At 37.7% G+C, this 24,788-nt stretch overlaps 1 protein-coding gene across 1 annotated transcript in view; it reads right to left on the minus strand.

The window, feature by feature from the left end:
* WDR64 (WD repeat domain 64) overlaps positions 1-16,933 on the minus strand; it is a 149,971-nt gene extending 133,038 nt beyond the window's left edge. The window contains exons 1-2 of the mRNA XM_033851972.2: positions 16,619-16,933; positions 10,354-10,484 (exon numbers count right to left, since the gene is read on the minus strand). Coding sequence (XP_033707863.1) covers positions 10,354-10,484; positions 16,619-16,763 — 276 coding nt within the window. The 5' untranslated portion in view covers positions 16,764-16,933. The remainder of the gene's footprint in view (positions 1-10,353; positions 10,485-16,618) is intronic.
* Positions 16,934-24,788: the final 7,855 nt, after the last annotated feature.

The raw sequence follows: 24,788 nt of genomic DNA on the forward strand, positions 1-24,788 counted from the left end.
ATTTACAGTAACAACAAAAATTTGTAACATAATTATCTTTCCTCAAAACAGATATCCCTACAAAATACACAGAGGCCAAATTCTCAGCTGATGTAGAATTCCATGTAAAAATGAACTATACTGTGTTTCATTTGTTGTCATTATGGGACATTTTTAGAGCATTGATTTCCTGAATCTAAGTGTGTAATATAATATAAACAGACTTATGTAACTTCCTGAAAGGCATAAATTATTGATATTGACATGAATTATTTGTTATAGATTCATTTTTGCATTCTTAGTGGTCTGAAACTATTGCATTCGAAATTCAAGCACACAAACCACGGAAGGAAGGAAGGAAGGAAGGGAGGGAGGGAGGAAAAAAGGAAGGGAGAAAGAAAGAAGAGAGAAAGAAAAAAAAACCCTCATAAGCTCAGCAATCAGAATTCATTCTCTTTGACATATGAAACTTGTACCCCAGTAACCCCTTTTCATGTCTATCATGACCTAATTTAGATGTTTTCATATATATTTTGCTTTCATATTTTCTCTTTCGATGTCATAATCAAGTACAGATCTAAGTAAAAGACATACTTTTACTTTTCATTTCTTGCAAAAAAGAACATCCTTCAGAAACATACTCCACAGTAGAATCTTCATGCTCATCTACAGGTGTCCAAGGCTTTGTAATTGCTCACCAGAAGTTTGTTAGTTTTTCAATTAACATAAGCAACCTAAAATATTTATAAGAATTATCAAAAATACAAAGTTGTATTGATATTCAGTTACTGGTGTGCTGGGCTATGTATTAGTTTAGCTGTATTAATTCCAAAAATCAGTTTTATTGTAATTCTATTAATTTTTGTCTTCCAGTTTTAGAGATATAATTGATATACAGCACTGTATAAGTTTAAGGTGTACAGCATAATGATTTGACTTACATGCATCATGGAATTATGACCTAAATACGTTTAGTGAGCATCCATCATCTCATGGATATAAAATTAAAGTAGAAAAAATATTTTTCCTTGTGATGAGAACTCTTAGGGTTTACTCTCTTAACAACTTCCATATGTAACCTACAGCAGTGTTAATTATATTTATCATGTTGTACATTACATCCCTAATACTCCTTCATCTTATAACTGGAAGTTTGTATATTTTGACCACTTTCAGCCAATTCTTCCTAATCCCACCCCGCACCTCAGTAAACACAAATCTGATATCTTTTTCTATGAGTTCTGTTTGTTTGTTTTTGAAGTATAAATGACCTACAACACTATGTTAGTTCCTGGTACACAACATAGAAATTCAGTGTTTCTACACATTTCAAAACAATAACCGTGATAATCTATTTGTCATCTGCCACCATACAAAGGTATTATATAGTTATGACTATATTCCCCGCACTGTATAGTTCATACCTGTGGCTCACTTATTTCGTAACTGGAAGTTTGTATCTCTTCATCTCCCTCACCTATTTCTTACCTCCCCCCACAGCCCCCCCTCTGGAAACCACATGTTTTTTCTCTGTATCTATGATTCTGTTTCTATTTAGTTATATTTGTTCATTTGTTGAATTTTTTAATTCCACATATAAGTGAAAAATTACAGTATTTGTCCTTCTCTGTCCTGGAGAATGTTCCATGTACACTTGAAAAGAATGTGTATTCTTATATAAAATAGATAAGCAATGAGGACCTACTGTATAGTACAGGGAACTATATTCAATATCTTGTAATAACCTATAATGGAAAAGAATCTGAAAGAATATATATGTGTGTGTGTGTGTGTGTGTGTGTGTGGGTGTGTGTGAATCACTTTGCTGTACACCTGAAACATTGTAAATCAACTATCCTTCAATTTAAAAAATAAAATTAAAAGTTGCAAAAATTTTAAAAAAGAATGTGTATTCTGCTGCCTTTGTATGGAATGTTATATATAGACCTATTAAGTTTATCTGGTCTAATGTGTCATTTAAGACCAATGTTTCCTTACTGACTTTCTGTCTGGATGATCTGTCCATTATTGTAAGTGGGGTGTTAAAAGTCTCCTACTATTATTGTGTTACTGTCAATTTCTCCCTTTATGTCTGTTAATCTTTGCTTTATGTGTTTAGGTGCTCCTATGTTGGGTATGTATATATTTACAACTGCTATAACTTCTTGTATTTATCCTTTGATCATTATGTAATGACCTTTTTTGTCTCTTGTTACAGTTTTGTTTTAAATTCTGTTTTGTCTAAGTATTGCTGTACTGGCTTTCTTTTCATTTCATTTGCATGGAATATCTTTTTCCATCCCCTCACTTCCAGTCTGTGTGTATCTTTAGATATGAAGTGAGTCCCTTGTAAGCAGCATATATTTTGGTCTTGTTTTTGTATCAATTCTATATCTTTTGATTGGAGTATTTATAAATAAATATAAAATACACTTATTTTTTTACATTTTATACTTTATAAATATAAATACTTATATTTAAAGTAATTATTGATAGATATGTACTTATTGCCATTTTGTTCATTGTTTGGGGGTTGTTTTGTAGGGGTTTTGGTTCCGTTCCTTTTTTTTTTGATCTCTGGTGATTTGATGACTTCTTTAACATTATCTTTGAATTACTTTATCTTTTTTTGTGCATGTATCGATTATAGATTTTTGGTTTGTGGTTAGCCAAACCACATGAGGTTTATATGTAGCAATCTATATATCCAGATAGCTAGACAGATATGTCATTATTTTAAGTTATTGATCTCTTAAGTTTGAACACATTTTAACAACCCTGCATTTTTACTCCCCCTCCCAAGTTTACTGCTTTTGGCATCCTATTTTACTTACTTTTGTTTTGAGTATCACTTAATTACTTATTGTGTATAGAGATGATTTTACTATTTTTGTCTTTTAACCTTTCTGTTACCTTTATAAGTGGTTGATCTAGTACTTTTGCTGCATATTTGCCTTTTCCAATGAGATTTTTCCTTTTGTAATTTTCATATTCCTAGTTGTGCCCTTTCCTTTCTACTTAGAGAAGTCCCTTTAATATTCCTTGTAAAGCTGGTTTTGTGGTACTGAAAGTTTTTAGCTATTGCTTGTCTTTTTTCTCACCTTCAAAGCTGAATAATAGCCTTGCTGGGTAGAGTATTCTTGTTTGTAGGTTTTTCCCTTCATCACTTTAAATATGTTGTGTCATTCCCTTCTGGCCTGCAGAGCTTCTGCTGAAAAGTCAGCTGATAGCCTCCTGGGAGTGGCCTTGTGGGTAACTTTTTGCTTTTCCTTTGCTGCTTTTAATATTCTCTCTTAATCTTTAATTTTTGCCATTTTAATTACAGTGTGTTTTGGTGTGGTCCTCTTTGGGTTGATCCTGTTTGGGACTCTCTATGCTTCTTAGACCTGGATGTCTGTTTCCTTCCCCAGGTTAGGAACGTTTTCAGCTATTATGTCTTCACATATGTTCTCTGCCCATTTCTCTCTTCTCCTTTTGGGACCCCAATAATGCAAATGTTAGTATACTTGATGTCTCAGAAGTCTCTTAAACTGTTATTTTTTTTTAATTCTTTTTTCTTTTTCCCTTTCAGCTTGAATGATTTCTACTACTCTTTCAGTTTGCTGAACATTCCTCTGTATCATCTACTCTACTGTTGATACCTTTTAGTGTATTTTTAATTCTAATTGCTGTGTTTTTCATCTCTATTTTGTCCTTTGTATATTCTAACTCTTTGTTAAACTTCTCACTCTGTTCATCCAATGTTCTCCCAAGTTCTTTGATTATCATTGTGATCATTACCTTGAACTTTTTTTTTTGTTTGTTTGCGGTACGCGGGCCTCTCACTGTTGTGGCCTCTCCCATTGCAGAACACAGGCTCTGAACGTGCAGCCTCAGCAGCCATGGCTCACGGGTCCAGCCGCTCAATGGCATGTGGGATCTTCCCGGACCAGGGCACGAACCCGTGTCCCCTTGCATCGGCAGGCGGACTCTCAACCACTGCACCACCAGGGAAGCCCTACCTTGAACTTTTTATTGGATATATTATTTCCACTTCACTTAGTTCTTCTCAGATTTTATCTTGTTCCTTTGTCTGGAACATATTCCTCTGTTGCCTCATTTTGCTCTGTTTTTATTTCTATGTATTTTGTAGGTTGGTTATATTTCCCAGTTTTGGAGAAGTGGACTTATGTAGGAAATATCCTATGAGGACCAATAGCACATTCCTCTCTGATCATCAGAGTATATGCTCCAGGGGTACCCTCTATGTGGGTGGCGTGGGTCATTCTGTTGTGACAGGCTGTCTACTGTGGCTGGCTCCCAGTGCAGTTGGTTGCCAGGCCCTGCCTTGTGTAGAGGCTGCCAGCTGCTGGTGGGTGGCTGGGTCCTCTCTGGCTGGCTGTAAGGACTTAGTGGTCCTGGGGTTGGCATTCACCTACTTGTGGGTTGGGCTGTGGCCCAGGGGGTCCCAGGCTTGGTGTCTGCCCACTGGTGGGTGAGATTCGGCCCTGGGTCTAGTGCTGACCCATTGGTTGACAGAGCTGGGTCCTGGGGTCTCTGGCTGAGAGGCCTGGGGCTCCCAGAGTTTGTGTTCACCCACTGGTGGGTGAGGCTGGGTCCGATGGCTGGCTGTGGGGTCCCAGGGGTCCTGGGGCGAGTGCTATCCAACTGGTGGGTGAGACCATGTCTTGAGCCCTCTGATGAGAGGGACTGAGTCCTGGGGCAGCTGACATCTCAGGGGGTCTTATGGCAGCTGACCTGCTGGTGGGTGGGGCTGGGTCCCTTCCCAGCTAGCTGCTTGGCCTGGGGCATCCCAGGACTGGTGCCAACCGACTGGTGGACAGGACAGGTCCTGCTGATAAGCTAGAGGAAGGATTCCAAAATGGCACTTGTTAGCACTAGTGTCTTCATTATGGTATGAAATCCCAAAACTGTCTGCTGCCCATGTGTATGTCCCCTCAGTGAGTCCCAGCTGCAACTTGCCTCTCTGGGAGTCTCTCCCAAATCAGCAAGTGGTTATGACCTGTGCTCTTTTCACATTACTGCTTCTGTCCAGGGTCCCATAGTGTGTGAGATTTTACGTGTGTCCTTTATGAGTGGAGTCTTTATTTCCCACAGTCCTCTGGCTCTCCTGAAAGTAAGCCCCACTGACCTTCAAAGGCAAATATTCCGGGGGCTCATCATCCTGGTGAAGGACCCCTGGATGGGGTGTTCACTGTGGGGTTTGGACCCCTTGCTCCTTGGGAGAACCTCTGCAATTATGATTATTCTCCCATTTCTGGGTCACCTGCCCAGGGGTATGGGTTTTGACTATCCCATGACTCCACTCCTCCTATCCATCTTGTTGTTTCTTCTTTATATCTTTAGTTGTAGAAGATTTTTTCTGCTAGTCTTCAGCAAAAGACATCAGTAGCTTCTCTTTAAATAGTTGTAATTTTGGTGTGCACATCGAATGAGGTAAGCTCAGAACCTTCCTACTCTGCTATTTTGGCCAATCCCTGAGGAATTCTATTAAATCTATAAGTTAATTTGCGGGCCATTTTTTTCTTTACAAATTGAGTCTCCCAATTATTTTCCAGATTTTCTCTTATTCCTTCAGTAAAATGTCATAACCTTATACATTCCTTAATAGATTTATCCCATAATATTTTCTGCTATTTGTTTCTCTTGCAAATGAATCTTTTTTTTCTGTTAGCTTTATGTGTGTGTTGTAAGTGTTATTGCTGACGTTTATGAAAGTTACTGATTCTTGCATGTTTATCTTCATTTAATTCTCTTGAACTTTCATCTTACTTCTAATAGCTAACAATGTGATTCTCTTGTATATGCCTAGTAGACTTCATACACAAATAATGACAATTTTGTATTTTTTCATAGATTATTACATATCACTTTTTTTTCTTTACTTACAACCTCCAATAAAATGTTGAAGACTAGTGGTGATAATAGGCATCCTTTTCTTGTTCTTGACTTTAATGGGAGTGTTTCTAGTATTTCACTATTAAATATGATCCTTGATTAAATATATTCCTATTAAGTATCTCTGGTGAACACATCCTAATGTGACTCCTCACCACACACATACAATGAGTCACACCTTTGTATCATCTCCATCCCTTGAGTATGCATAGAACCTGTGACTTGCTTTTAACCAAAAGAATAAAGCAAATGAAATGGGCTGTTTCTCTCATAATTATATTATTTAAGACTGTCTTCATGGACTACGGAGATAGAGATTCTACTGCCAGCCTTGAGGAAGCAAATTTGTGAACTGTCTATGTAGAGGGCTATGTGGCAGAGAACTACAGACAGCCTCTAGGACATGAGGGCATCTTCCAGTCTCCAGTTTCCAGCCAATAAAGAGATGAGTCCTTCAGTCATACAAAAACAAGTAACTGAATTCTGCCAACTCTCTGAATTAGCTTGGAAACAGATTTTCCTCTAGTCAAGCCTCTAAATGAGAATACCTTGATTGCAGCCTTGTGAGACCCTGAGAAGAGGACCCAATTAAGCTGTGCCCAGACTCCTGATCTATGGCACTTGTGAAATAATAAGTGTTTCTTCTTTTTATTCTCTATTTTTTAAATTGAAGTATAGTTGATTTACAATGTTGTGCTAATTTCTGCTGTACAGCAAAATGACTCAGTTTTACACATATATACTTTTTTTTAATATTCTTTTCCATTATGTTTTATCGGAGAAGATTGGGTGTAGTTCCCCGTGCTATACAGTAGGACCTCGTTGTCCATCTATTCTAAATGTAATAGTTTGCATCTACTAACCCCAAACTCCCAGTCCTTCCCTCCCCTCCCCGCTCCCCCTTGGCAACCACAAGTCTGTTCTCTATGTCTGTGAGTCTGTTTCTGTTTCGTAGATAGGTTCATTTGTGCCATATTTTAGATTCCACATATAAGTGATATTATATGGTATTTGTCTTTCCCTTTCTGACTTACTTCACTTAGTATGATAATCTCTACTTGCATTCATGTTGCTGCAAATGGCATTGTTTCATTCTTTTTTATGGTTGAGTAGTATTCCATTGTACACATATACACCACATCTTCTTTATCCGTTTATCTGCTGATGGGCATTTAGGTTGTTTCCATGTCTTGGCTATTGTGAATAGTGTTGCTATGAACATAGGGGTGGGTATAATTTTATCTGGGTATATTCCCAGGAGTGGGATTTCTGGATCATATGGTGGTTCTATTTTTAGTTTTTTGAGAAACCTCCATACTGTTTTCCACAGTGGCTACACTAACTTACATTCCTACCAACATTGTAGGAGGGTTCCCTTTTCTCCACACCCTCTCCGACATTTGTTATTTATAGATTTTTTAAACGATGGCCATTCTGACCAGTGTGAGGTGGTATCTCGTAGTTTTGATTTGCATTTCTCTAATAACTAATGATGTTGAACAACTTTTCATGTGCTTACTGGCCACCTGTATGTCTTCTTTGGAGAAATATCTATTTGTTGTTGTTGAGTTGTATGAACTGTATATTTTGGAGATTAAGCCCTTGTTGGTTGCATCTTTTGCAAATATTTTCTCCCATTCCATAGGTTGTCTTTTCTTTTTTTTTTTTTATGGTTTCCTTCACTGTGCAAAAGCTTGTTAGTGTGATTAGGTCCCATTTGTTTACTTTTGATTTTATTTATATTTCCTTGGGAGATAGACCTAAGAAATTGTTAGTACAATTTATGTCAGAGAATATATTGCCTATCCTCTCTTCTAGGAGTTTTATGGTTTCATGTCTTATGTTTAAGTCTTTAAGCCATAGTTTATTTTTGTGCATGGTATGAGGGTGTGTTCTAACTTTGTTGATTTATATGCAGGTGTCCAACTTTCAAGCACCACTCGCTGAAGAGACTGTCTTTTTCATATTGTACATTCTTGCCTCCTTTGTCAAAGATTAACTGACCATGGGTGTGTGGCTTTATTTCTGGGCTCTCCATTCTGTTCCATTGATTTGTATGTCTGTTTTTGTGCCAACACCACACTGTTTTGATTACTGTAGCTTTGTAGTATTGTCTGAAGTCTGGGAGAGTTATGCCTCCTACAATTTTTCCCCCCCCTCAGGACTGCTTTGGCAATTCTGGGGCCTTTGTGGTTCCATATAAGGTTTAATATTATTTGCTCTAGTTCTGTGAAAAATGTCATGGTAATTTGATAGGGATTACATTAAATCTGTAGATTGCTTTGGGCAGTATTGCCATTTTAACAATATTAATTCTTCCAATCCAAGGGCATGGGATATCTTTCCACTTTGAATCATCTTTAATTTCCTTTATTAATGTTTTATAGTTCTCAGTGTCTTTCACCTGAAAGACTTTCACCAAGTCTTTCACCTCCTTGATCAGGTTTATTCCCAGGTATTTAATTAATTAATTTATTTTTTGGTGCAATTTTAAAAGGTATTATTTTTTTACATTCCCTTTCTGATCTTTCATTGTTAGTGTAAAGAGATGCAACCAATTTCTGAATGTTAATCTTGTATCCTGCTACTTTGCTGAATTCATTTATTAGATCTAGTAGTTTTTGTGTGGAGTCCTTAGGACTTTCTTTATATAGTATCATGTCATCTGCATATAGTAACAATTTTTACCTCCTCTCTTCCAATTTGGATACATTCCATTTCTTTTTCTTGTATGATTGCTGTGGCAAGGACTTCCAATACTATGTTGAATGGAAGTGGTGAGAGTGGGCGTTCTTGTCTTGTTCCAGATTTTAGTGGGAAGGTTTCAGCTTTCCATCATTGAGTATTGTATTGGCTATGGGTTTGTCATAAATGGCTTTTATTATGTTGAGATATGTTTCCTCTATACCCACTTTGGTAAGAATTTCTATCATGAATGGATGTTGAATTTTGTCAAATGCTTTCTTGAAGTTGTTAAATTTAGATAAAAGGAAATCCTGCTGTTTACAACAGCATGGCTGGACCTTGAGGATAATATGCTAAGTAAAATAAGTCAGATGCAGAGAATCATGGTGTGTGATCAGCTTGTGCTCAATTCCCTGATTAGCTGATGTCTTGGAATCTCAATTTTCAGTTTTTTGGTTCTAACCAGTCTGGGGGCTACATGCTGGAGGCATAATGATGCAGGTAACTTCTGGTTAACTTACAGTTAACCTGGTGGGGGTTTTAGTATCTTCAGAACAACTTAGGAATGTGCTTCAGACTTATCTTTACCTTTGAAACAGAACTAGGAGTCTTTGTGACTGAGTTATTATGTTTAACTGTTTAAGTTACAGCCATAACTGCTTAAGTATGGCTACTCTCCTGCCTGAATCTCCTATCTTTGTTTCTGCATTCTTTGCTTCCCCAAACATTAACTGCTAAGGCCTATTCTTTGTTCTACATGGAGGGCCTAGGAGGTCATGGTGTATTTTTACAGCTGCTTTTCCCAATCAACAATTAGCAGGGACACAGAGGATTCTGTCACCGGGAAGGTCCCACAGGGTCTTTCTCAGTTTCAATGTGGGAATTACATGTTCTTTAAAGGCTTAATAAAAACATTTTTTGTTTGCAATTTTCTTCCCAAAATTAATTGATGAATTTGTTTGTCTGCTTGGTTTTGGGGATTTGAGCTATCACTTATTATTGGTTTATAATTTTATTATATTGGAATTTATTGAAATGTTACTTTTAGCTTTCCCCATGGTCAATTTTGTGATGGCCCTGTATATAGTTGAGATGTATCTTTTCTATATCTTGGATTCAAAGTTCTATTTATACATATTTACCAGCTCCTTAAATGTGATAGTCAAATCCATTAAATCCTTGCTTTTTCTTTTGCCTACTATATCTACTGATTTTTCAGAGAGAGCCAGATAATTTAAAAATCATTTTGATTACTCTGTATGCAGTGTGCAATTTTTTCAATTGTAAGTTACCTCAAATCCTTTTAGATTTAGAAACAAATCTATAGAATGTAGTCTTCTGTGAGTTTAAATGAGGACTGGAGGCTTTCCCTCCCCTTTTCCATAGTTCATAGATTACTTTCCAACCAAACGTGCTTCTATATGTTCTTCCAACAACACCAGAGTGATATCTAAGGAGTCAATGCTGTACCAATCAGAAAATGACTCAGGAAACATTAGTTGGTCAACCTCAGCCTTTTTCTTCCCTTAAAAATATGGATACACTGAAATTTGTATAAACTGCCACCACTGAAAAAGAATACCTCATTTAGAATGTAATGAAGGTCAAACATCTGTCTGCCTTACTCTCTTTTAATTATGGGCAGTGCCATACCTTTATGGGTATAGGCATTTAAATGTGCCACACACACACTGTGGGTTTAACCCCTATGGGAGCAACACTTTAATTATTTTTGCTGAACAAAGAAAAATAATACCTGGATTTCATATTACAAACATGAAAAATGACTACCTCACACCAGTCTATAGACGCATCAGGGTTGTTGCAGAGTTTCCTGTAAAAGCATTTCACATCTTGATTCTTCACTTCTGGACCAAAGAGTTCCTGTACGGTCGCATAAAACTTGTCATAATCAATTGCATCTGCATTGTAACAAAATACAAGAACATTGTCATAAAATTCAAAGAAATATATTGCATTTTTCAGCTGCTTTTTTCCCATTTTCTAATCTATTTCAACCTATAAAAACCATATTCTTCTAAAGTTTAAAGATCTTTTCATGGGAACGTAACTAGGCTCTTGGCTAGAATATTACTTAGAAGAAAATATTTTACTTTGGTGTTTAGTATATCCTCCATAGATTTTGTCTCAATTATTTTAGGCATTTTGTTCAGGAATACAAAGATAAGAAAGTGAATTACTTCTTTCCTATTGGGAAAAAGTTTTACTAACAGGAGTGTTTGCTAGAGCTAATCTTGAGTGGAAGATAGAAGTGAGCAAAGAGCAATTTTTTTTGTTGTTTTTTTTTTCTTGCCAAAATTTTATTATTTTATTTTTTACATGATATCTTTAATTCATCTCAGCATAGTTTTACATATGATGTAAAGTAAGGGTGTTTCATTTTGGATTTTCTAAGAAACAGACCCCAAGACAGATGCAGAATTGCAAGAGATTTATTGGGGGGAAACTCCTATGAAAAAGGAAGAATGGGAGCAGGAGTAAATGATGAGAGACTTCAGATCATAATAGAGTTCTGATACATATTAAGGGAAAGATAGGTGAATTCATTCAACCCATGAAAGACAGGTCTCCATACCAGTTTTCAACAGGACTCCCAAAGATCCTGAGCCTTCACTTGCCCCTCACTCCCTCTTAGGTCTCAGCAAAGGTATTGTTACTGGAAGTGGTGTGGTAAGAACATACCTGCAGGTTCCTTGGTTCCTAGGATTCTCCTGACCCTACACCCTTGTAATTCATCATTTTCCACACTTCATCTAGATCCTTTTAATGCAGAGCCCATTCAATAATGTTCTTCGTATCTACAGTCATTGTTTGGGTACCTTCCATCTTTCTCTTTACCATTTGCAGTTGTACTGTAATCTTTGAAAGGCTCCAATCTCTTTTGCACTATCTCTTCTAAAATCTCTCCCCTTGAAATAATTTTTATTAATGTCAAATTTCCTAAAGCTTTGGATAATATCCGACTTTGCCTGACTTTTTATCACTAGCTGCCATGCTGCCATATGCTAGACAGAGTAAAAAAAATCTGGACTCTAGCTTTGTCAATTATTGATTTTTGTGAGCCACACTAGTAACTTAATATCTCTGACTTTCCACTTTCCCATCTATTATATGGGCAAAATTAAAATCACTACAAAGAACAATTGTTGATTGATTCTTTGACACTGTAAACAGACATGCACACAAACCACACCATTGACTGAATATTGATTTTGAAAAATTTTGTGATTCACTGGGGTATAGCTATTAAGTCTCAGGACCAGAAGGAGTTAGACACAAATATGCATTAAGCAACTGTTATGTGTCAGAACTGAGCTAGACAGTGGTCTTAGAATGGAAAACTAGATAGACAAGACCCCTTCCTCTGTAGTTTACATTCCAGTGGGAGAAACAGAAAATCAACAAGTGAACAAAATATTTACAGATTGTGACAAGCAAGACTAATTACTAGAGATAAATCCAATCCAACGTTTGGATTAGTGGTTATCTGTGTAAAAGAGCATGAGAGAACATTCTGGAATGATAGAAATGTTCCCTGTCTTGATCTGGTTGGTAACTACAGGTATGTTTACATATGTCCAAATTTATCGAGTTATACACTTAAGATTAGTGCTCTTTCTGTGCTTTACTGTATGTAGGCCATACCTTAGTAACAACTTGAGAATCATTAAGTATAGAGTGAGATAAGTGCTCAAAAGGAAACCAATAGGGAGCTGTGATAGAACTATCTAGTGGCTGGTGTGTGGGGGTGGACCCGAGAGAATCCCTTTCTAAGGACAGGTAAAAATAAATAAACCTGAGACCTGATAAGCAAAAGGAGTCAGCCATGTGCAAAGGTAGACAAGAGGATTTTAGGCAAAGGCTGACAAACACAAAGACACTGAGGCAGGAAAGTGCTTGGTGCATTCTGGGAAGGTCAGTGACATGAAGTATAGTGAGGACTGGGGAAAGTACCATGAGGTGAGATCAGAGAGGAAGGAGGGCCAAGCTAGAGTTAGAAGTTTGTATTTTATTCTAAGCATAATGGTGAGATATCACTAGAGAGTTTGAAAGACACTGGTGGCTGTGAGGAGATAAGAGTGAAAGCTATAAAATCACTGAGGGGCTCGTGCATTTAACCCGGGTTTCAAATGTGGAGGCTTAGGCCAGGATGATACTGAGGGTGATTGTACCTGAGCTGCCATGGAAGTCTCATTTATGCCTGCTTTCTCAACTTATTATTATTATTTTTAGGCCACGCCCTGCCACATGTGGGATATTAGTTCCCTAACCAGGGATCAAACCCATGCCCCCTGCATTGGGAGCATGGAGTCTTAACCACTGGACCACCAGGGAAGTCCCTCAACTTAATTATTAATAACACCCCTTTCACTCTTGAAAGTGTCATCAACTGGATGATAAGTGGTATAGGCATCAAAGAGATAGCACTGAGATGGTGAGATATGGTTGGAAGTAGAATTGCAAGACTTGCTAATAGCTTGGAAGTTGTTGGGGACAAAGTTGTGATTGAAGGACAGGCTGGGTTCTATTGTAATGGTTGCCATTCGGAGTGTTTGCCCTCCCTCTCTCACAGGGCTATTTGACAACGTCTGCAGACATTTTTTGATTGTTACAACTAGGGATGGGGTGCTACTGACATCTGGTGGGTAGAGGCCAGAGATGCCACTAAACATTCTGCAATGCACAGGATAGCCTGCCCCACCCCCGGCCTCACACACATACACATATACAGAACAAAGAATTATCCAGCCCCAAATGTCAATGGTGTCAAGGTTGAGAAACTCTGTTCTAGAATGACACTCAGGTTTCTAATTTCAAAACTCAGCAGATGTTGGTGCTATTTACCAAAACAGGGGCAAATGAATAAGGACCATAATTCTTGGGGAAAACAAACCATTCAATCTTGGTCATATTAAGTTTGATATTCATATGAGAGATCCAAATAGCTTAGCTGTTTTAAATTCATACCAACTAGTACAAGATAGGTGTCTCGTTCTAAATGCCACTGGATGAGGATGATAAGACTTTCCTTTCCTGGGATGATTTTAATCCTATTGGGTAATTGACAAGAAGATTTAAGAACAATATTGTACAGATGAAATCCTGCAACGTACTTGGTATCATTTTTGAGGTAAACAACTATTCTATTAGAAATGTTCTCTCTAGTTCTTAGCTTCCTGCCTATGGTGAGAGGTAGACATTATTGTCCTGTATTTATAAGGGAATATGAATGTATGCCAGTATTAGCAGTCTGATCAAAGTTCAGATTACATTTCTCCCTTCTCAGCCTTTCAGTTTAGTCCCTGTCATAAAGGTAATTTATCTAGCAGTACTTAGTTTTGATCAAATCTAATATATATACATATACATATAAACTATACTATAGTACATTATAGTATAATTATAATATAAAATATTATAAAACATATATCTATATGTCTATAATATATATATATGTTCTCTCTCTCTAAATATATATATATGTATGTGTGTGTGTGTGTATACAAACATATATACTACAGAAGAAGGAAATTTTCAGTGTGGCTTTGTAATTGCAAGCTTGTAAATGTAAGCAAGGTTAACTTGTTAATTTAGCACACCTTTAAGGCATACTTCCTGGCTTCAGACCCTGGGCTAACCCTGGGGTTACAAAACCTTCAAAACACTCACAGTTCAATGCAGGAAAGAATGGGCAGGTATTTAATACTCACATGTATATAAATTTCTGCAGCTTAAGATTAGTAGATATATTCCTTGTGATGTCAATAAAATGTGTCAAAAGTTCTAAGGATGGCTTTGCTTAGGGAAAGTTTGGAAGTTTTTATGAAGAAGTGATATTTGATTTGGGTCTTGAAAAATGAGCAAGAGCTTATAGGCACAAAAATGGGAGGAAATGCACTACACATTGCAGGGATGACACGTGCAAAATCAGAGTCGTTAAGAGTTTGCCATGCTTGGAAATGCTGAGAGATTCATGTTAGGGCAGAGGTGCATGAAGGGAACTTCCAGGAGCTGAAGCTGGAAAGGTAGGTTAAGGGATGACTGTGAATAGATCTGGATGCCAAGTTAATGTTTATGGAATTTAAGGGTGAGCTAATAAGCCAGGAATGTGGCAATTCAAAACAGATTTTTAAAGGAAAATCTCCCTGCAGAAGTATACAGAAAGGAATAACTCTTGGCAAGAAGACCATTATATCAAGAGGCTGCTATAATAACCCAAGAGTGAAATACCAAAAAATAGTCAAAATTTATACCAAGACACCTGACTTAGGAGACTAGGTAGATGATGTCTCTGCTAGAAGACTGAGAGACAACACAGGCAAAGCTCAAGGAAGAAAGAGGCAAAGAAAGAATTACAAGAGGAAAAAGTAAGAAGAGAGTGGTGTGATGAGAGACACTGAAGGAGAACATTTCTAGAAACAGTGGCAGCTAACTGTTAATGTAGTAAAATGGCCAAGTAAGCTGGAAAATATAAACAAGTTATTGAATTTGGCAGGTGAATACCTAGGTAAAAAGCATTTTTTCAGCAAAGTGATGAGGGAAGCCAGACTTGAGTTGATTGAAAACAAAGTGGTGACACTATGGGGAAATTTAGTGGAGAAGCAAAGGAAAGACATACAGCTTAAAAGGAAAAGAAAGTCAAGGTCAGGACCATGGTTATAATTTTAGTTTTAATTTTAGTTTTAGAATTTTAGTTTTAGAAGACAAAGCCAGTGGAAAAGGAGGTTTTGCAGTTGTTGCAGCAAGGTGATAGCTCTGGAGGGGAAGAGGGCTGGAAGAAAGTGGAAGAAAGGACAGGTGCTGCTTCAGGTAATTTGGAAGTGGAAGAAAGGGAATTTGAGGGAATTCTTGCCTTTTGGCTTTGCTTTCACTTATGATGTTGGAAGCTTGACTGAATGGAGGTGAGTTCCTGTAGAGGATTCAGAAAAAGTGGCAAGGGTTTGGAAAATCAGTTATACAGAGAGTTAAAACAAACTGACTAGGGAAAAATGAAAGCTTATTGAGTAGTTTAGAAAGCCCAGCCAAATTCTCTGTCATCTAACAAAAGCATATCTGAAAGGTCTGAATCAGCTGTAACACTTAGGAATTGAATGACTTGAGAGATGATTTAACCGTACCTCTCATTTTTTAACAAATAAAATGGGGATATAGCAATAATAGTAGTAGTTGTCTATTAGAATTGTTATGAGAAGTAATTAAATTATATTTATTAAAGTGACTTGTAAATCCTTAAATGCTATTCAAATAATACCATTTTGGGTTTGAACACCCAAAGTCAACAGTTTCACTTATTCATGACTATACAACCTGGCATATTAAAAGGCTGGCCATGCTGACCCTTTAGCAGTTATGTGGGCCCTGCTTCTTTCCTCACAACAGCAGGATTTGTTCTGTTAGCCTTTTATTCTGCTGTTAAGCCTTGCTATTCACTGCTGTCCTCAATGCTCTGAAGCTACACACTACACCACTCCCCTTCAACCTTGACCATGGAGCTGTACTTTCAGTTCTGTGTTGGTATCTGCTGCTAATGATCCTGGCAGACAATTGTTCATTGTTTCCCTTACCTTCTCATGCTTGAAATTATTCTAGCTTAAAGATGCGGGGAGAGACCCAGAGAGTGAATCATGGTAAGGTAGAAAACTTTGCCTTACTTATAAAAGTCTTTATGATCTTGTGATATCGTTAAGTAAAGAGATGGCAGGTGGCTCATGTGGCTTGCTAATGGTCACTATGCACTACTGAGAGTCCCAGGGCAATCAGTGAGCCATCAAATGGTAGATCCCACAGAAGAACGCTTAAATGTCATTTAATCCAACCCCCTAATTTTATACTTGAGTCAACTAACATTCAGAAAAATGAAAAGAGCTTCCTTAAGTCCACTTAGCTATTCAAGGACAGATTCAGAACGAGGACTTGAGGCCCCCCATTCAATGTCTTTGCTATTAAGCTATGTTGCTTCTCCATGATGGCTTAAAACTTTTCCCAGGTCTAATCAACGGACCCAACTGGACTGCCCTGTGATCACTGATCTTACCTTCTTTCTGGATAAAAAAGCCAGCTCTTTCATCTCTTTTCTGGGCTGCTATACGTTCAACCAATTTTTCAAACCCTCCCAAGGCTGTCCTGAAATTGCTAACCTGAAGTGCAAGGTTGAAATGTTTTTCTTCCCTGATATCCATAGGGACATAGGGAATCTTTTATTTCTGTCCAGAAATAACAATGTAAATTGCCAACTTAGAAAACTTTCCAGTTGTTACAATGTCTCCCTGTTACCTCAATTTTTGCCCTAGGTCTCATTCCTTTGATCTTAAAATCCCATACTGTGGGTAGGAATAAGAGTTGCTGCCACTAGGATGTTAGCAGGGAGAAACACTGACTTTGGTCTAATGCATTTCATACAGGCAAACATTTCAGTAAAAATCCTGACCTCATAATGTTACCAGTGTCATGCATATGGTCCTCATTGCATCATAATATATCTGTAACATCATCCTTCCTTCATAAGGAGGAGATTGAGATTTCTTTCCCCACAAATTGTGTGTGTGTGTGTGTGTGTGTGTGTGTGTATACACTGCCTAAGAGGGAAGAAAAATGGGTAAAGACCAAGTAAGGAAACTGGTGGGGATAAGTCAAAGGACAAGGGTTATGGAGCGCAGAGAAGGCCTCATTAATAGAAAGACATCTGGGCACAGACCAGAGGGACGTAAGGTAGCAAGCCATGTGGGTAAATGGTAGAAGGGTGTTCCAAGAACAGAAGGCATAAAGTCCTGAGATCAAAGTGTGCTTCACGTATCTGAAAAACAGCAAAGAGATCATGTGACAGGGGTGATGTGGGATGGGGAAGAGAAGTGGGGAGATAAGGTCAGAGAGTCGGGGGGCAGGGAGCAGATTTGTAAGGACAGTCTATACAGTAATCCCTAATCTACTATTGAGTAGAATACTGATATGATCTGATTCACAATTGAAAAGGATTGTTTTAGCTGCTTTGTGGAGGTAAACTGAAGGAGAGAAAGAATAGAAGCAGGGAAACAAATTAGGTGGCAATTTCAATAATCCAAGTAAGAGTTAATAGTGGTTTAGATTAGGATATTAGTGATGAAGGTAGGGCTAAGATGTCAGATTGTATGAGGGTAAATATGACAGAATTTGCTGATAGATTAGATGAGAGTGTGATAGCAAGAGAAGGATCAAGAATAACTCCAGGGATTCTGGAAGGATAGAGTAGTTACTCATTTTTGGGGAGCAAGTCAGTGGGAGGAGCAGATTTTGGGGGAAGAATTAAGAGTTCAATTTGGGATGTGTTAAGTTTGAGATGTCTATTAGATAAACAATTGTGGAGATTGAATACTCAGATATAAAAGTCCAGGGTTCAGGGGAGAGCTTGAGAATCATCAACATTTCGGTGGTATTCAGAGCCACTGGACTGGATGAGATCTCCTTGAAGAAGCAAAATAACTGAGGACCAAACCCTGAGCATGCCAGTGTTCAGAGGTCAGAGTGATCAGAAAGAACCACTGACAGAGACTAAGTAGGAGTGGCCAGTGAGGTAGAAGAGCCAAGAGAAAGGAGTATTTCAGAAACCAAGAGAAGAAAGTGTTTTGAAAAGGAAGGAGACATTGGAAGGACTATCAGTTTACTCAGTAAAGAAATTGCATGGGAAGAAAAAAGAAGGAAGGAGAACCTGCAGGTTAAAAGGAACTTTAAAGACACACCAACTAGTCATAGTATGTGGACTGTATTTAGATCCTGACTCAACAATCAAACTGAAAAATAATTCCAACATGTCTGAGATAATTGGAAATTGGAACACTGACTAAGATATTTGATGATACTGAGAAGTTATTGTTCATTATTTTAGATGTAATGAATATATATTATGTTATATTATTGTTATGTGATATATTTTAGAGTGTGAAATAAAATTCATATTTTATGGCAAGACAAGAAAAATTTAAACATAAAATATTTCTCTGCCCTTTGGCCTCCTCTCTGTCCTCTACTGTGCATTGTGTATCTGCATTATGCATTGACCAAACCTTCCCCATCAGTAGAAATACCTGAAAGAGCAACATTCTCCTAGCACCAAAAAAAACAGCCCCTTAAAAGATAATACTCCTTTTTCATCTTGTAAGGGGCCACAGTGACGCTTAGATCTGAACTGTGTAAACTGTCAATAATATGTCATTTAATGTACAGCCCTCTGTCTCAAAAAATTTCACAAGAACTGTACCTTGATTCTAACAGGCGGAAAAGTTCTTGGAGCTTTCTCAGATGCTGTTCCTGGGTTATAATTCTCAAATTTGGCTAAAATTGAAATTTTCCATTTCTTTCATAGATTGACTATTGATTAAGTTTCATTGACAAGAGCTACATACTGAAGTATTTACAGATAAGCGTTAAAATACAAAGGAGTGGCAAACTGTGCCGAATACTGATGATAGGCTATATAAGGTGAGGACTGATGATTAACCATTGGAATGTGCATTATGGTGACCTTGAGAAACACCATCTCAGTGGAATGGTGGATCAAAGAGAGGGTGGGAGGAGGGACTGTGGAAACAGCAAGTATAAATGCATATTATGGCAGTGGCTTTTGGGAACATCTTAAAAGTATAAGCTGGAGCAATTCACAATTATTGTGGCCATTTTTAGAGCTACAGGATGCAGTGGTACCTGTATTTTCTCAATTGCAAAAATGATATAACCATCAGTTTAAAGAACTTAAAAGATATCACTCATGTTCCCACCCCTCTTACAAAATTGTTGATTTTAGAATATTTCCTTCTAGGCTCAGGCCACATACTTTGATAATTGTATGCAGTTTCAATAGAATCATGCACATTATTTAAATATTAATGTATTCTTTCATAAATCTGTTTCCATGTTTCTAATATCCTTCATAAGTATATATTTTTTCTTTTCCATCTATTTTTCTCAACCAAATATTTAATTATTTTATTAATTGCTTTTTTACATATAAATGATTGTGAAGGTGATTGATATAAAAATTCAGAAGCAAGCACACATCTAGCTGTGTAAGGAAAGAAATAATATTGCCACTCTTAGAGAAAGACTCTAGTTTAAAAAAAAATAGTTGGAATGATTTCCCTGAGCTATTTGGCTTCAGCTTCTATGAGTCATATAAGATCTTGTGTGTGGAAGTCAGTGACCAAGGCCATGACATAAGGCCTATAGTTAGGTCCTCAGCTGGTCTGTGATGTGGCCCAGGCACCAGATATCTGGTAGAAATTCTGCCAGAAGCAATAGGTTGTTCTGCTTTTTCTGCTTCTGAGTTCACCCTAGTCAACTCTAGTTATCAACATAAGTAAGCGAAGGACCCCTCTGGAGTGAAATGAGAATTCTTGACTGGTGCGTGTGGCAGGGCAGGCAGGAGCTCCAACATTGCATGATGCTGGCCAGCCAGGTACTGCTAAGAATCTGGGCCATGTTCACCCAGGTATTTACAAGATAAAAAAATAATACAAGAGCAGAAGATACCTCGATAACTCTCCTCTGCATGTCTGTCTCTTGAGTTACAGCCAAAACCGATGTCATATATATCAGGGCATAGCTGTCATACTGTTATTTCCCTTTGCCATCACTTTGGAAATTCCCTTATCTTTTCTCTTTTATCCTATATCTTACTTTTCCAGGGTTTATTCCCTCATTTTGGTGGCTTGCATCCAGAAATAGTTGCCTGGAAGATAAATGTTTGATAACTTACCCATCTGAAAATATTCTTAATCTTCTTTTGCATTGAATGATATTTGGGTAAGTATAGAATTCCAGGCTGGAAATTGCTTTATTTCAGTGTTTTGAAGATAACATTCCACTGTCTTTTTGCTTCTGGTGTTGCTATTAGAGGAAGTCTATTTTGATCAGATTTTGTTGCTGATTATAAGCTATTCTGATCTCTGATCCTTTGTACGTAACTTATTTTATTCCCGACCCCCCCACCTCAGGAAACCTATAAATGCTCTCTTTGTCCCCATTGTACCAAAATTTCACTATAATGGGTACTGCTGTGGAGAATATATGTATATATAGATACAGATATATATAGATAGAGATATAGCTAGAGATAGATATACATTAATCATAACTTCACTAACCAGTTCCTTTAAGAAATTGAATGATTATTCTTCTATAACTCCTTTGTCACCCAAACTCTGCTTTATAGAGCAAGATTATAAATGAGATTCCATTTTTTAGAAAATACTAATTAATTATTTATTTGGCTTCATCGGGTCTTAGTTGCAGTAGGCAGGATCTTTAGTTGCAGCACACAAACTCTTAGTTGTGGCATGTGGGATCGAGTTCCCTGACCAGGGATCGAACCCGGACCCCCTGCATCAGGATCACAGAGTCTTAGCCACTGGACCACCAGGGAAGTCCCAAGATTCCATTTTAAAACAAATGTATGTATTTGGGGGGAGGGGAATGTGGACAGGTACCCAATTTTCATTAAACTGATCCCTACATCTCACACATCTGAGAAGTTGTATGCACAAAGAGAATTGACATTCAGAACTTGAAGGTATGCCAGATTTTCTTTTTTGAAAAAGTTCAATATCATTCACTAACTTATGTTTCCTAAGGCCAGAAATTGTTCAGATATATTTGGCCAGATTTTCTTCAAGGCTTTTTCTGCTTCTCACTAGGAATCACAGTTCAGACATGTCAGGGAAGGATTAGTTCCAGCCCTTGGAAGGAGATTACTCAGTTGAGTAAGGGTCGAAGAGTCCTCTTAGCTGACATGTGCATGACACAGAAGGCTAAGTGTTATCAGTGAATCTGAGCAAGAGTGGCAGATAAAAACTGTCTCCATTCACACCCTCATACTTTGTAAAAGATTTTTTTTGGAATATGAGGGTTGTGATGATTTAATGCTCCAGAGTGGGAAGGTATTAAAATGGCCTTCTTTCTGTCTTGCCAGAGGCTCCACTTGAGGAATCCCCCCATTCTAGAAAAAGTGCTATACAGCCCATGTAGGAGGATGGGCTGAGAAGTGGAGGCACTGAGAAACCGATTCTTCACAGATGAGTCTATTCTCACCTTCAAAATACTTAAGAGGAGGCAGGTTCATTAAGAGGTTGAGGAGACCCTTGGTGAGCACTTTAGAGAAAAATTTTAGAGTAGTTAAGTGGCCATAACTTTTATCCACTTCTTTCTACCCAACTGGCACTGAAGGGGACAGTCTGTGGCCAGTTCTCCAACAGCAGGCCACATCCAGGTTTTGGTAGGGCAAGGATGCATACATACTTCCAGAGGGCCGGATGCAAGACTCTGAGTAGAAGAGCCAAGCTGTGTCATCTTAGCGCTGCCTGTAGGGTCTAAGGGCCCCTAACCAGGATCTGAGAGGTAGACCCAAGGAGCCAACTGACAGAGGCATTGTCCCTGTTGAGGGAATTGTGGGAGAAATATCTCCAGTGACCTCAGTCCTCTAGAGATCCCACAAATCACCCCAGGAGAGAAAAACACAGCATTAAAAATCTGCTATAATCAGAGGGCACCAACATCAGATGACAACTTTATCAATCAAGGAAGATTTTTCCTCAAAATCTCAGAGGGGGGCCCAGAGCAGCATCTAAAGGTAGTGGTCAAGGAAACAGGAGAAGCTAAGTTTGTTGTTTCCTCAACCCCCATCCCCAGAAGTTCTCCAGGCTACAGCAGGCTCTGTTTTGGAGGGTTGACAGATGAGTTTTCCAAGAGTTTTAACATTTCATTATTACAATGTTCTGGACTTTATATTACTTGAAAGTGAGCAGAAAGGCTTTGAGAACTGATAAAATGTCAACGAAGGGCAGTGAAGAATAAGTGGAAAGAATATATCTGAAATGAGTACTGCCAGAGACAGTAAAGTTACTTTTTGCTCGCACTATACTGAGTCCAGCTCACTCAGTAAATCGGTTACATTTGCAGACACTGTACTTCTCCTACTTTGAGAGAGTGAGATGCAGGCATAATTGGCATAAGCTTTTTATTGTACTAAAATACACATCACATAAAATTTACCATTTCAACCATTTTAAGTGCACAGTTCAGTGACATTAAGTAATTCACGATTTTGTGCAACCATCACCACTATCCATTTCCAGAAGTTTTGCATCATCCCAAACTGAAGGTCTGTACCCATTAACCACTAACTCCCCATTCCTCCCTCCCCTCAGCCTCTGGTGACTACTATTCTACTCTCTGTTACTGAATTTGCCTATTCTAGGTACCCCGTATAAGAGGAATCTGTAATATTTGTCATTTTGTGTCTAGCTTATTTCACTTAGCATAATGTTTTCAAGGTTCATCTATGATGTAGCATGTATTAGAATTTCATTTATTTCTATGACTGAATAATATTCCATTGTATGAACATAACACATTTTGTTTATCCATTTATCTGTTGATGGACATTTGGTCTAGTTCCACCTTTTGGTTATTGTGAATACTACTGCTATGAACACTGGTGTACAAATACATGTTTCTGTCCCTGTTTTCAATTCTTTTGGCTATACGTCTAGGAGCAGAATTGCTGGATCATATGAAAAATCTGTGTTTAACATTTTGAGGAACACCGAGCTGTTTCCACAGTGGCTGCACCATTTTACATTCTCACCAGCGGCACAGCAGTGTTCTAACTTCTCCACATCCTTGTCAACACTTTTTAGTTTCTTTGTTGTTGTTGTTTTTATTTTTTGATAATAGTCATCCTAGTGGGTGTGTGGTTTTGATTTGCATTTCCCTAATAACTAAAGATCATCTGTTCAAGTGCTTATCAGCCGTTTGTATGTGTATCTTTGTAGAAATATCTATTCAAGTCCTTTGACGATTTTTGAATTGGGGATGTTTGGCTTTTTGTTGTTGTGTTGTATGAGTTATGTGTTCTGGATATTAATCCCTTATCAGATATATTATTTGAAAATATTTTCTCCTATTTTGTGTGTTGTCTTTTTACTCTCTTGATAGTGTACAAACGTTTTTCATTTTGATGAACAAAAGTACAATTTATTTTTTCTTTTGCTGCCTATGCCTTTGGTGTCATATCCAAGAAATCATTGCTGAACCTAATGTCATGAAGATGTTTTGTTTCTTCTAAGAATTCTATAGTTATAGCCTTTAAGTTTAGCTCTTTGAGTCAATTTATGTATCTGGTATAAGGTAAGGTTCTAACTTCATTTTTTGCATGTGGATATCCAGTTTTCCCAGCACCATTTATTGAAATGTCCTTTCCCCACTGAGTAGTCTTGGCATCCTTGTTGAAATCTCTATTCATTACATAGTCTGTCCTTATGCCAGTACTGCACTTGCTTTTTAAGTTGTAGTATTTTTGGCATTATCCTACGATTACATAATTCTGAAAATGAATAGAAACATATATCATTACTGACAAAGTGAATAATATTTGTAGTATCATTACCCGTTTCTGTCGAGTATAATAAATAACCTTAACAGTTCATTGTATTATAAAAATAAATTTATCAAAATTCTTAAACATTTGCCAGAAGCCTCTTATTCCCTTTTTTCTCCTTCATTGATATTATTCCTCTTGCTTAGGCATTGCCCTGGACTTTACTCTAAAGCCAAAGTCCTTTTACTAAAATAGCCAAGAACCTGCATTATCTGGCCAATCACTGCTCACCTACTTCTCTGCCCTTATTTCATAATTCTCATTCCACTCCAGCCACATTGGTTTCTTTGTTTTTCCTCCAATATGCCAAGCACAGTCCCACCCCATTACATCTACCCTGTACCTGCAGTACTCAGTGAGGCTATCTGTAACCACACTGTACAAAATAACAACCTCTCCCCTCCCTCCAAAATACCCTTTCTCTGCTTTACTTTTCTTTATGTCACATTTCACAACACTACATATGTACTTATTTGATAATCATCTGTTCTCCTAACACCACCAGGATGTAAGCTTTGTGAGAGCAGGGACTCAGCACCAATGAATGAATGAATGAATGCTTTAGGAAAGAATATGAGTCCTCCTTCATTCATTCAACTAATATTTATTGAGACCTTACTGTGGACTAGTCAGTAAATGCCATAGACATTAAACAAACAGAACTTGTTAAATGGTTGCATAAATCTAAAACACAAAATTAAATGTTTTTTTTTTTTTTTGCGTTATGTGGGCCTCTCACTGTCGTGGCCTCTCTCGTTGCAGAGCACAGGCTCCGGACGTGCTGGCTCAGCGGCCATGGCTT

This window comes from Tursiops truncatus, chromosome 1 (assembly GCF_011762595.2).
Source record: "Tursiops truncatus isolate mTurTru1 chromosome 1, mTurTru1.mat.Y, whole genome shotgun sequence".
NCBI classification, from domain to species: Eukaryota; Metazoa; Chordata; class Mammalia; order Artiodactyla; family Delphinidae; genus Tursiops; species Tursiops truncatus.